At 37.1% G+C, this 14001-nt stretch overlaps 3 protein-coding genes across 4 annotated transcripts; all 3 read left to right on the top strand.

The window, feature by feature from the left end:
* Positions 1–173: 173 nt before the first annotated feature.
* Positions 174–2999, top strand: LOC105209370 (putative inorganic phosphate cotransporter). Its single transcript, XM_011179743.2, has 4 exons — positions 174–381; positions 1162–1298; positions 1368–2441; positions 2503–2999. The coding sequence occupies exons 1-4, from the start codon at positions 345–347 to the stop codon at positions 2779–2781; spliced, it is 1527 nt and encodes a 508-aa protein (XP_011178045.2). The 5' UTR covers positions 174–344; the 3' UTR covers positions 2782–2999.
* Positions 3000–5147: 2148 nt separating this feature from the next.
* LOC105209400 (putative inorganic phosphate cotransporter) lies at positions 5148–8547 on the top strand. Its single transcript, XM_011179784.2, has 4 exons — positions 5148–5184; positions 6744–6880; positions 6960–8033; positions 8103–8547. Exons 1-4 carry the CDS (start codon positions 5148–5150, stop codon positions 8406–8408), a joined length of 1554 nt encoding a protein of 517 aa, XP_011178086.2. The 3' UTR covers positions 8409–8547.
* Positions 8548–8950: 403 nt separating this feature from the next.
* LOC105209371 (putative inorganic phosphate cotransporter) lies at positions 8951–13757 on the top strand. Of its 2 annotated transcripts, none has more exons than XM_011179745.3 (4): positions 8951–9107; positions 11475–11611; positions 11683–12756; positions 12828–13757. In XM_011179745.3, exons 2-4 carry the CDS (start codon positions 11540–11542, stop codon positions 13032–13034), a joined length of 1353 nt encoding a protein of 450 aa, XP_011178047.3. In that variant the 5' UTR covers positions 8951–9107; positions 11475–11539; the 3' UTR covers positions 13035–13757. The 2 variants fall into 2 exon arrangements, with proteins under 2 accessions (XP_011178047.3, XP_011178046.2); XM_011179744.2 differs by having other exon boundaries at positions 8961–9246.
* Positions 13758–14001: the final 244 nt, after the last annotated feature.

The raw sequence follows: 14001 nt of genomic DNA, 5'->3' as shown, positions 1-14001 counted from the left end.
CAATCATTTGAATAAAAGGGTACTTATGTGTATATATAAATACGAATTTGCACAAATAATATACATATATACTATCTACAAAAATATTTAATTGTCACATCGTTATCGCGTATCTACGCACTTAATCAGCTGAAGTGCGCTCACAGCAGTTGGTCCAAATATATAAATGCAATAGACACGCTGAAATTTCGGGGAAGTTGCTCGACAGCGCTCGCCTAACGAGAAGCGTTGGTATCCTGAAAGTGAAGTGAAAAGTTTGGGAGAAGTGTTTCGTCGCACAAAAAAATAAATATACTACAGTTATTGAGTGAAATCTGTTTTCTTAATTTCGAAAAGTGACAAAAATGAGTGAAAATAAAAACGAAGCAGAATTGGATAAAGGTTGGCGAATAGCTAAAGCATATTATTTTTTGGTTCTGCGAAACCCAATTACGAAGTTGGTATTCGAAATTTCGGGCTCTTCTACTTTATATGGATAACAAAAGAAGTAAAGGACTTTAGCGTCCGAACTGTTGAGTTGATAATACGTCGGCACTTTCTTCAAAAAGCAATAATTGTACATAAAAATGCCAACCCAAATGTTCGATATAATTTGAAACATTTTTACAAATTTTAAGAACTAATTTCAGAACAAAAACCAACAAAAACAGCCCACCTGCCCACTTAAAATAAAAATTTCCATTTTGAAGTATTTTATTCTAAATAAGTTAAGTGTCAGGCAGGAACACTTACGCTGACATTATCATTTACTATTTATCATTTGTTTTGATTACATTATATACTGATTAGAACTTCCTCTTCAATTGTTCTCACTTCACGGCGATTCAATCCACAACGGACACACCCACCGTTGACAGATCGAGACTATTACAATCTGTATTTAATTTGACGCACTGTTTTACAAACATAGGCAGTAACATATCTAAAACATATGTTTTATAGGTATAACTAAAGATAATTGATAATTTATTTCATTAGTAATAATATGAAATTGTATAATTTTACCTACATTTAGGTACGTAACATGACTAAGTTATTTTCAGTAGTTTATCGGAGGTTCATAACTTTACTATGATAGAACATAGAACGCCCCCTTTAGAGCAATCTATCATTATTATTCTTACTGTTTCACGCCAAAAAAGTATAATTTTTACATTTCAGGTCCACGCTTTGGAGTACGCCATATTCAAACTATATTGCTCTTTCTATCCATTATGGTTGCGTACATGAGTCGTTTGAATATCTCGGTTGCGATCGTGGCGATGACAAACGCTGCGAGCACAAACCCCAATTTTGAGGTAAATATTACTACTAAGACTACAATGAAATGTAATATTTATATTAAATTTAACTGGCTTGTGTTACAGGAATTCGACTGGACGGAAAAACAGAAATCCTATATTATATCCTGTTTCTACTGGGGCTACGTGATCACGCAATTTCCCGGCGGCTATTTGAGTCGACGTTACGGCGCAAAAATTGTGATGGGTGTCAGTATCTTCGGCTCGGCGCTATGCAGTTTGTTCACACCTTTCCTCGTACCATGGGGCGGCTGGCAAGTTTTCTGCGCCATACGTATCGCACAGGGTCTCTGTCAGGCAGCTGTATTTCCAGCCATACACCAACACATTGCCAAATGGTCGCCGCCGCACGAACGCAATATGATCGGTGCACTGACCTATTCGGGTGAAGATTGTGGCATAGTGTTGGCTATGCTTGTTAGTGGTCTGATAGCCAGTAGTCCAATCGGTTGGCCAGGCATTTCGTATATTTCGGCTGGTATTTGTTTTGCCTGGTGCATTCTTTGGATAATTTTTAGTTCGAATGATCCACCATCTTCGCGTTTTATAACGAAAGCCGAGTGCGAGTATATTGAAACTTCAATGAAACGAGAGGAAGATTTCCATAAAAAGAAAATACCAGTTCCTTGGTTTGCTATGCTCACATCCGTACCATTTGTTGCAGTACTTTTAGTACGCTGTTCCGAAACGTGGGGCTTCAGCACCATACAATCGCAAATTCCCTCGTACATGAATGGGGTATTAAATATGGACATTAAGAGTAATGCGTTCTTCTCGGCGTTACCATACATAGCGCGTTGGATTATGACTTACATCTACCTGTTCTTCGGAAATATGGCGGTCGCTAAAAGTTGGCTTTCCCTGACGACGGTACGTAAGATTGCCAATACAATGGCATTGTGGTTGCCAGCATTTCTGCTGATCGGTGTTGGTTTCCTTGATGATAGCAACAAAGCGTTGGCTGTTGCTTTAATGACCATAAATGTCGGCTTAAACGGTGGTGCCACCATCGGCTGTGTTCTCAATACTATAGATTTGTCACCAAATCATGCTGGTGTTGTAATGGGTATTATAAATCCGTTGGCTAACATTATTCCGTTGATTACACCCCTGGTTGTGGGTGTCATAGTCACAGACGTGGTGAGTTGGGATTTGAAAGAACATTTTCATTATGTACTAATACATTTACTCTCTCTTCTAGCACAATCGCTCTGAATGGCAAATAGTATTCATCATTGCTGCGTCTATTTTCTTCATTGGTAACTTGATTTTCATAATTTTCGGTTCGGCTGAAACTCAACCATGGGACGCTCCTGATTTTCTGCGTAAGGATAACGTGGAAGAACCAGTAGCAGTGCCACCGAAGAGCACTTTTAAGGAAATTTTTGGTGGTGATGATGACAAATATGATATCGAAGGATGGGCAGTGCAGAATGTCAACGATTCGAAGTCGAAAAGTGATGCTGACGGAAAATTTTAACTTATCGACTGATATTAATTAGTTCCATAACTCGACGGTCATAAATTACGTCTACTTTAAAATTAACGTTAGCTTAAAAATTTGATTTTTTTTCATTATGTATTATTAAGATATATATGTACATAAGCGAGAAAACTTTAAATATTTTGAATAATATTAAGCCATTTTATTGATAAACTTACGATTTTTATTAAATTTGTTTGTTAAATTAAATATTATGAATTGAGCTTTTATTTCTTGCTGACATAATATACCTCCTATTCCTATGGCAAGCAGGGATGGGAACGAAAACAAATCGTTGTTCGAACACAAAGGGAACAGTTTCGGCTAGTTAAATGCTGAATTATTTCGGAAATTAATGGTCGAAGTAACTAGTAGAGGTGGACAGAATATCTGAATTGCAGAAGGCTGGATACACAGCTTTATGTTTGGGCGCCGCATGATTTGACGCAAAAAAACTTTCTGGACCGAATCAACGCCTGCGATATGCTGCTGAAACGGAACGAACTCGACCTATTTTTGAAGCGGATGGCGACTGGCGACGAAAAATTGATTACATACGACAATATCAAGCGAAAACGGGCCGATGAATCGTCCCAAACAGTGACTAAGTTTGGTGGGATTGGGAGGGAATCATCTATACTATGAGCTACTCCTTTATGGTCAGACGTTTAATTCCACGATCCACTGCGAACTACTGGACCGCTTGAAGCAGGCGATCGATCAGAAGCGTCCTTAATTGGCCAACAGGAAGTTATTCCAGCAGGACAACGCCAGACCACACACTTCGTTGATGACTCGTCACAAGCTACGGGAGCTCGGATGGTAGGTTTTATCGCTTCCACCATATAGCCCGGACATAGCGCAAAGTGATTTCCATCTGTTCTTGTCCATGGTGAACGCCCTTGGTGGTGTAGGATTGAACTCAAAAGAGGCGTGTGAAAAGTGGCTGCCCGAGCTCTTCGCAAATAAGAAAGGGGGCTTCTACGATGGGGGGTATTATGAAGTTGCCGTCTAGATGGAAACAGATTATCGAACGAAACGGCGCATATTTGAACTAAATCCGATCACTCTAACACTTTGTATAAATCATTGAATAAGGAGCAAAAAAAGCGGAACCTAATATAAGTCTGCCAAACTAAGCATAAGACCAATATAAGCCATATATTTTTTCAGATAGCTAAGCTTAATTTCTGTTGTCTTCAATTCATGATATTCAAAACAGGGAAACAAAGCGATTCTAAGGTAGATATTGAATTGACAGCGGCTACGCTGGCTAGGTCATGTTGTACGGATGGAAGAAAACACTCCAGCTCTGAAAGTATTCGATGCAGTACCCGCTGGAGGAAGCCGCGGAAGAGGACGACCTCCACTCCGGTGGAAAGACCAAGTGCAAAGTGACCTGGCTTCACTTGGTGTTTCCAGTTGGCGCCAAAAAGCAAAAAGGAGGAATGAGTGGCGCGCTCTGGTGGATTCGGCTATAATCGCTTAAAGCGGTTCCTACGCCAAATATATATATATATATATATTGAATTTTGTATGTTATTTATGCCTCAACATTTGATATTTCGAAAAAAATTGAGCTCTTCTCCTGATGATCTTCTCTTCACAAAATCTGTTTAAAATTGCAAACGTTACATTAATTTAATTTAATTATGTTCACATTTTATTTATTGAACAAGAAAGCTTTATTGATATCAGACATCACCTGAAACTCAAACCTCCCTAACACTTTCATATGCCTTAAGACGCCTAAAAGTGAGCTAAGGATAGGAAAAGCGAACAAAGAACCAAGTTGATTTGATCGTGCGCTACCGAGTATGAGTTCGGCTGTTTAGTTTAGTAATTTATAGTATGTATAGAGAAAAAATAAACAGTATATACGAACATATCAAGATATCTATATATTATTAGTAAAGCGCTCGAATACGTCTCGCTTCTAATGACTTTTGGGTTATTTGGACTTTATTAATCGCAATATCTTCATAATCGATACATAACAAAATTTTTTTTCTTTGCATTTTAAATATTTTTTTCAGCGACACATTAACTTATCGGCAGCCATATTTTAAATTGATGCCTCCACAAATAGAAATCGAACTAATTCAAAGTGTTGTATGTACTTGCGATATCATTAATAAATAGGCGTCAGTAGGAGGTGAACAAACATACTATATATGAGCTAACGGTGTAGACTGAAACAAATAAATACAATGGATGCTTCGGATTATGAGCCAAGTCGTGTGGGAGCTGTTGCCACAAAAGCGTTGTGCAATCGAAATACAAGTGAGAATCTAAGTTTGCAGTTGCTAAAAAGTTTGTGAACTTTTTTATTGTGAATTAAAATCGGTGAAAATTGTCACAAAATGAGTACGGAGCAAATTGTTGTGGGCGCGGACAAAGGTCGGTATATCGTTAAGGAAATTGAAATTTCAGTTCACTAACTTTGTAAAATTCATTTGTCGTTACATTAATATTTTGTGTTAACAAGGACGTTGCATGGTATTATATTGTACAATGTCTACGACTGCGCAATTGAAGGTATGACTAGCTTCTGTGTAAGATTTTCTAACACTCTCTTTGTCAATATTTCCGCTTCTCGCGCCGATCCTTGAGTCCTGATGAATGCATAAGATTTTCTACCGCTCTTTGCGTCAACATTGGGGCTTTTCTGGCCGATCTTTGAAACTGTTGGTCTGTCGTCCCATTTGACGGTCTCTTGTTAGTTCACTCCTCCTTTAACAACACGGGTTCGAGACCGCCTATGGCAAAATTCATTAAATTCAATTTCCACCGGTAATATACGAATTTATTCATTACATATCAAAAAAGTTGTTGGATGCATCGGGTAATAGTAATTTATAAGGTTCTTTCCTCAAAATATCGGATTAATTTAGTTTAGACTCTGACTAACAAAAAAATTCTTAGTACAAAAGAGAAGTGAATGTGAAGGAAGAACAGAAAGTATTACGTAGAAGTAGATGTGCTAGTTTAGATATTAAATGGTCCTAAATACCTTAGTTTATTTGATCTCAATAAAAAATATATGCAGAAGAAGGACAACATGAATTTGTTATATAGAAATTATACCACGAGGTTTGATGAGTAACGTTACTCTGCAGTCTATATTAAGTGCTTATAGGATAGCATCAGATCTTTCTACATCATCACATATTGGGAATACGAGTACCACAAAGTTGTAATGATAACTAATACACAACAAATACATGATGACCAATGCTCGTGTTGTTGTCCGAGGCCTACAGGATGAAAGTAATTCACCCGCAAATGAATATACACTTGAAATTCACTGATTAATATTATATTTGCGGAAACAATAAAGCACATTGCTGCCAAAATATTCGACACGACCAAACCAATAAAATATTAAACACTTGAAATGTCTTTAATCTTTATAACCGTTAGATCACAATGCCAAGATTTATAATGATTTATATCGTAGCTATATTTATTATTTACTCATACCTTCAAGTTGATTTAATGAATAATGTTGGAGGGAAAACAATGCATAAACAGTTAGGCTAGGTTATGTTGGCGGTGATCGGTGTGTACGGTCTCAAGTGGTAATTATGGTTAAGATCGTAATCATAGCGACAAACATACAGACATATATTGTGGAGTATAAACAAATCGACCGGAGTTGAATTATAAATCATGATTTTTAATGGTGATATGTGTATATATATTTCATTTGTTCTGTCACCTGAATATGTGTATATAAGAAGCGGTCTTATATTTATAAATAATTAGTTAATCTGTTATTAAGGAATTTAGAGTTAAGCTCTTTAGTTTTTGGTGATTTGTAATAAAGTTTTATTTCGGAAATTCTTTATTGTTAGTCACGTTGACGCTTTTAACTAATTTGTTACTATGCAAGTTTTCGGAACTCTTAATCATTAACGACCTTTAATAAAAATTTAAATTTAAATTGAATATTTCAGGTCCACGCTTTGGCGTACGCCATGTACAAACCCTGCTGCTGTTCTTCAACATTGTTGCAGTCTCAATAAGTCGTTTAAATATATCGGTCGCTGTGGTCGCGATGACAAATGCCGAAAGCACGAATCCCAACTTTCAGGTTAGCTTTTACGTACATATGTATGCATCTACGCAGTTTTTCCTTACTCACAAACGCTCATTATTTCAATACTTTAAAGGAATTTGATTGGACCGAACAACAAAAGTCGTATATCATTTCCAGCTTCTACTGGGGTTATGTGGTCACACAGTTTCCCGGCGGCTATCTGAGTCGACGTTTCGGCGCTAAAATTGTGATGAGCATTGGTGTCTTCGGTTCGTCTGTGTGCAGTTTGCTCACACCATTTCTGGTGCCTTGGGGCGGCTGGCAGATATACTGCGTTATACGCATACTGCAGGGTCTCTGCCAGGCAGCACTCTTTCCCGCCATACACGAGCACATTGCCAAGTGGTCGCCGCCACAAGAGCGCAACTTGTTGGGCGCGCTCACCTACTCGGGTGTCGATTGTGGTACGGTGTTGGCAATGCTTGTGAGTGGTATGATTGCGAGCAGTGCGATCGGTTGGCCAGGCATTTCGTATATCTCCGCAAGCATTGGTTTCGTCTGGTGTGTGTTTTGGCAAATTTTCGCTGCAAATAATCCGCCGAAATCGCGTTTTATAACGAAAGCGGAGTGCGAGTACATCGAAAGCTCAATGAAAAGGGAGGACGATTTCCATGAGCGAAAAATACCTGTGCCGTGGTTGGCAATGTTTACATCCGTGCCTTTCTTGGCATTACTCTTTGTGCGCTGCGCCGAAACGTGGGGCTTCAGCACAGTGCAAACGCAGGTTCCTTCCTACTTTAATGGTGTATTTAATATGAATATCAAGAGCAATGCGCTATGCTCTGCACTACCATATATAGCGCGTTGGATTATGTCCTATACATATCTCTTCTTCGGAAATATGGCGGTCGCTAAAAATTGGCTCTCCTTGACGGCGGTACGTAAGATTGCTAATACGATGGCGTTATGGTTACCAGCATTTCTGATGATCGGCATTGGTTTTCTTGATGATACCAATAAATCTTGGGCCATTGCTTTAATGACTCTCAATGTCGGGTTCAACGGTGGTATCACCATCGGTTGTGTACTCAGTACGATTGATGTGTCGCCGAATCATGCGGGCGTAGTGATGGGCATCGTGAATACACTGGCTAATGTGGTCTCTTTGTTGACGCCCTTGGTGGTGGGCTTTATAGTCACTGATGCGGTAAGTCGAACTTTGTTTGTGAAACAGAAAAAAAAATATAAGTATATTTTAAATTACATTTTTTTTCAGCACAATCGTGCGGAGTGGCAAGTCGTATTTATAATCGCTGCATCCGTTTTCTTTGTGGGTAATCTGATATACATAATATACGGCACAGCTGAGGCGCAGCCCTGGGATGCACCTGACTATCTTTTAAGGAACAATATTGAAGCGTCACCAAAATCTGCGCGGTGTGAAACGTTTAAAATGTTTGCGGACTCATGTGATGCCCAGCGAGAAATTGAAGACTGGTCTAAAGAGCGCGTGTCTGACAGAGAGCCATATTTGGTACAGAAAATGGATTGTGAAGACTCTTCGCACAATAGGAAATATTAAAGATATATGTACTGTGATGGAATAGAATTTCATTTTGCTAGTGTAAGTTTATACTACAAAACAAAAGTTAAACTAAACACAGGGGTGCATTCTAAATTATTTATTATTGTCATTTCACTACTTTTAAGCTTTAAGAATTTTGTTGATATTCATACTAATGCATTAATAATAGTATATAATATATTTTATTTAAATTATTATAATTATAAATGAATACAAATAATATAGTTGCCAACTCACTGTAAATATAATTATTTAATTTTAATATATAACAAATTGAAGATTTACTTTAGAATTGTGGAGCAAATTTCAAGTGCTTTTTAAATCAGTAATTTCAGAGTAATTTGAGAGCAAGTTGCTCATTCGGCTGTGCCACTTTATGATTTCAATTAAAATAATTAGATTTGGACGTATCCACCTCAATGTACGTGCACTTCCACCGATAATCGCGTTATCATTTACTTACAAATATATTTATGTATATACGCAATAAATAAAATGTAAAGTACTCCAAAAGTATTTAATTGTCATAGCGATATTACATTTTATCCGTCGACGAGCTACTGCACATATCGTAGCACTTAGGCGCATGAAGTGCGTCTACAGTAGTTAGACCAAATAAATAAATACAATAGACGCGTTAAAATTTAGGGGAAGTTGTTCGACAGCTTTCGGCCAATGAGGAGCGTTGGTGATCCTGTAAGTGTAGTGAAAAGTTTGTGAAAAGTGTTTCTTCGCATAAAAAAGGAAATATACTACAGTTATTCAGTGAATTGTGTTTCAATTTCGAAAAGTGACAAAATGAGTGAAAAGAAAATTGAAGCAGAATTGGATAAAGGTTGGCGAATAGTTAAGGAGAAATATTTTATTGTTTTTGCGCATGGCTGGAAGAGCTTTGGAGTTATTGTGATTATATGTCAAACAAACGGCTATTAACGGTTTTGAAAAATATCTCTTGCTTACTATATGTTGGTTTGTTTCGATTTAAAATAATCCAAATTCATATGTCTTAGAGAGTTAAACATGTCTATAGACTTTTTAAGAAACAAATTGTTGAGCTTATAAGAAACTGAAAAAGAGAAACACTAACAGCTTTGTAAAGTGTAATTATATAAATAATTGTAAAAAGAACACAATTTAAGGACTTTAAGTGTCGAGAACACTTTTTCGTAAAACAAATGATCTGTATAAGTTTGACCAAGTGACCTACATCCATTGAGTTGAGAATACATTTTCACATCCGACAAAAAAATTATTATTCATTTTTGGTGTTAGACTTAATTTTAATATTTTCGAGAACGCTTACGATCCATTTCAAAAGTAGATTTTGAATTGAAAATCAGTATATGAAGTATATGATTTTGTCGAACTTCGACACAGAGATACAATATTATAAGCAAAACATAAACTGTAAAATTTTTTAGAATATCTGAGAGATCTACCAATAAATGACGTACTTGAACAAAGTTCTGTTCTGATACTTTCACTGGTGCTTAATTTATAGATTGTAAAGTAAACGAATCATAAGGACCAAAAATCAAAATTGTGGTATGGGAAATATAGGCGTGGTTGTGAACCGATTTCGACCATATTCCGTTCGTTTCATCAGGGTATTAAGAAAATATTATATACCCAATTCCATTAAAATTGAACGAGTAGTTTCTGAGATATGGTTTTTAGCCCATAAATGGGCGGCGCCACACCCATTTCAAATTTTATATAGATATTTGAGTGCAGCCCTTCTGTGCCTTCTTTACCATGTAATTTAAGTTTTTTCATACAGAAATAATTAATTTTTAGCAGTATTCAACATATGGGAGGTGGGAGTGGTTAAAATCCGATTTCATTCATTTTTGGCCTGTATAAGGTAGTACCTAAAGCAACCTTCCTATGGTGCTAAGAAACACGAGTACCAAGTTTTATCAAGATATATATATTTTTACTCAAGTTACAGCTTGCACAAACGGACGGAAAGACAGACATCCGGATTTGAACTCCACTCTATCACTTTTGTATATACATATAACTTTATATCTAACTCGTTGAGTTATATGAACAGAACTATTATATTCTCTTAGCAACTTTGTCCACTTGAAACAAAATTCTCAATACCTTTTCTTTAATGTGCTCCAGTTCAATTTGTTACTTTTGCATACGATTATCGTCAGCAAATATGCACCTAAGACACTACAAAGTACACAAGTTTGATATTTTACATATTGAAGTGATTTTTTCAAAGTATGCGACAATTGCTACAAGTATTATACTCAAGTACATAATAAAGAGTGTTTTGACTATACAGTAATCCCCGCTTAAGTGTCACTTCTTAACATGAAATACGTTTGAGACACTTAAGCGGGAGAGGCATTTAAATGAATCCCGCTTAAGTGCCTCGAGGTACTTACCAAGCTTTTTCTTTTTTAAAATTTCGTAGAATGGATCATAGGAAGGGGCATATTTGATGTAATTTGTAGGTTCTTTTGAATATATATCTCGTAAACTAATAAAGCTACATATATAAACCAAACTTCCTGCAGCCGCTTCCATTACTTACTTCATCACACACCATGCTAGTTGAAATTTTACAGAATTTTTCAGATTCAGATTTTTTTTACAAAATGGAAAATGGGCGTAGCGTCGCCCACTTATGGTTCAAAACCCATATCTCAGAAACTACTCGACCGATTTTAATGAAATTAGGTACATAATATTTTCTTAATACCCTGATGAAACGAACGGAGTATAGTCGAAATCGGTTCATTGAATCATTGATGATTATGTGGGTCAAATCGTATTTTCTTAATAAAATTTCATCTATAAATTGCGAGAGCGTTAAATGTTCATTATATCCCTATAGAAAATTTAGCATGAAAGCTACATTGTAACAATATTTTGGTGTAAACGAATAATTAGCAGGCTAGTTAGGTGACATGACTAAGTCACTTCTATTGGTTTATCGTTGGTTTGCAACTTTGCTATGATAAAATATAGAATTCCCCTTTAGGGTAATATATCATAATTATTCTTTCTGTTTCACGACTACAAACTACAATTTTCATATTTCAGGTCCGCGCTTTGGCATACGCCATATTCAAACTGTACTGCTCTTCTTTTGCGCTACCGTTGCCTTCATGAGTCGTTTGAATATCTCGGTAGCGATTGTGGCGATGACAAATGCTGCTAGCACAAATCCCAACTTTGAGGTAAACGTTACGAAAGACTTTTATTATGAAACTTGATATTTAAATTAAATTTAATTTTTTCTATTTTCCAGGAGTTCGACTGGACGGAAAAACAGAAATCCTACATTATATCCTGCTTTTACTGGGGTTATGTGATCACACAATTTCCGGGTGGCTATTTGAGTCGACGTTTCGGCTCAAAGATTGTGATCGGCATCAGTCTCTTCGGTTCAGCTCTATGCACTTTACTCACACCTTTCCTGGTGCCATGGGGCGGCTGGCAGGTTTTCTGCGCCTTACGCATCGTACAAGGTCTCTGTCAGGCAGCTATTTTTCCTGCTATACACCATCACATTGCCAAGTGGTCGCCGCCGCACGAACGCATTATATTCGGCGCACTGATTTATTCGGGTATGGATTGTGGCACGGTGTTGGCTATGCTTGTAAGTGGCTTTATAGCCAGCAGTCCGATCGGTTGGCCGGGCATTTCATATGTTTCGGCCGGTATTTGTTTTGTCTGGTGCATTCTATGGATAAATTTGGGTTCGAATGATCCACCATCTTCACGTTTTATAACGAAAGCCGAGTGCGAGTATATTGAAACTTCAATGAAACGTGAAGAGGATTTCCATAAGAAGAGAATACCAATACCATGGTTTGCGATGCTCACATCCGTGCCATTTTTATCACTACTTTTAGTACTCAGTTCTCAAGCATGGGGTATCACCACTATGCAATCGCAAATTCCCTCGTACATGAATGGGGTATTAAATATGGATATTAAAAGTAATGCGTTCTACTCGGCGCTACCATACATAGCGCGTTGGATTATGTCCTATACATATCTCTTCTTCGGAAATATGGCGGTCGCAAAGAATTGGCTCTCCTTGACGGCGGTACGTAAGATCGCCAATACGATGGGATTGTGGTTGCCAGCATTTCTGCTGATCGGCGTGGGATTCCTCGATGATAGCAACAAAGCTTTGGCTATTACTTTAATGACGATGAATGTCGGCTTAAATGGCGGTGCCACCATCGGCTGTATGCTCAGTACAATAGACTTGTCACCAAATCATGCTGGTGTTGTCATGGGGATCATAAATCCCTTGGCAAACAGTATGCCGCTGATTACGCCACTGGTTGTGGGTGTCATAGTTTCAGATGTGGTGAGTTGGGATTTGCATGATTCGTGAAAACAAAAGTTCATTATTTTCTAATAAATTCCTTTCCTTTCCAGCACAACCGCTCTGAATGGCAATTAGTATTCATAATTTCTGCGGCTATTTTCTTCATTGGTAACTTGATTTTCGTAATTTTCGGTTCGGCTGAAACTCAACCATGGGACGCTCCTGATTTTTTGCGTAAGGATAATGTGGAAGAACCTGTAGCGGTGCCACCGAAGAGCACTTTTAAAGAGATTTCTGGTGATGATGATGATAAATAACATATCGAAGGTTGGACATTGCAAAATGTTAACTTTGCTGTCGAAAAACGAAGCTGTCGGAAAAATTAAACTTAACGACTGATATTCTATAACTGGACGGGCTTAAATTAAGTCTGGTTTAAAAATAGCGTTAGCTGTGAATGTTAAATTGTTTACATTTTATGTTAAGATTCAGCTTTAAAACTTTATACTTAATATATTTTAATAATTGTAAGCATTATTATTGGTTAAGTAAAGATTTATATCAAACTAGCTTTTACCCGCGACTTCGTCCGGAACATGATAGAGCAAAACTCCCAGCAAAAGCCATAAAAAAATCACTAACTCAATTCAGTTTTCCGCCTACTTCCTACCCCCTAAGTACGATGATGTGCTCATTTTGATCTTATATCCGTTTTTAGGTAACTATCTATTACCTTACTAAATTTCATCAATATCCTTTCAGCCGTTTAGACGTCAAAGAGCAAAAGTCCCAACAAAAATGACTAAAAATCACTAACTCAATTCAGTTTTCTGCCTACTGTCTACCCCCTAAGAACGATGGCGTGATTATTTATAGCCTATGACCATTTCGAGGTTATCATCTATCACCATACCAAATTCCATCAAAATCCGTTCAGCCGCTTAGGCGTGAAAAAGTAACAGACAGACAGAGTTACTTTCGCATTTATAATATTAATATGGATTAGTTTTGTAAGAATAAATAAAATTAAATAAGGAGTATTTAGATTTTTTCCTATTATTTTGTGTTCTAATATAATGTGAGTATAAGTATCGAAACATTTGATTGGACGCTCATGGAACGTATCACGAATTTTCAACTAGTTGTAGTAGTACTGGTACATGGTAATTAGATGATTAGATTCAGTTAATCTCATGCTTATGAAATGCCTCATAAGCTGTTTTCACTTACGAGTCTATATCAGTGGTTATAAGCCGTCTTCAAATATGGATAATATTAGGGAAA

Source organism: Zeugodacus cucurbitae, chromosome 6 (assembly GCF_028554725.1).
Source record: "Zeugodacus cucurbitae isolate PBARC_wt_2022May chromosome 6, idZeuCucr1.2, whole genome shotgun sequence".
NCBI lineage: Eukaryota > Metazoa > Arthropoda > Insecta > Diptera > Tephritidae > Zeugodacus > Zeugodacus cucurbitae.
Note: the sequence above shows the minus strand (reverse complement) of the source record. Positions and strands in the feature narration are given on the sequence as shown.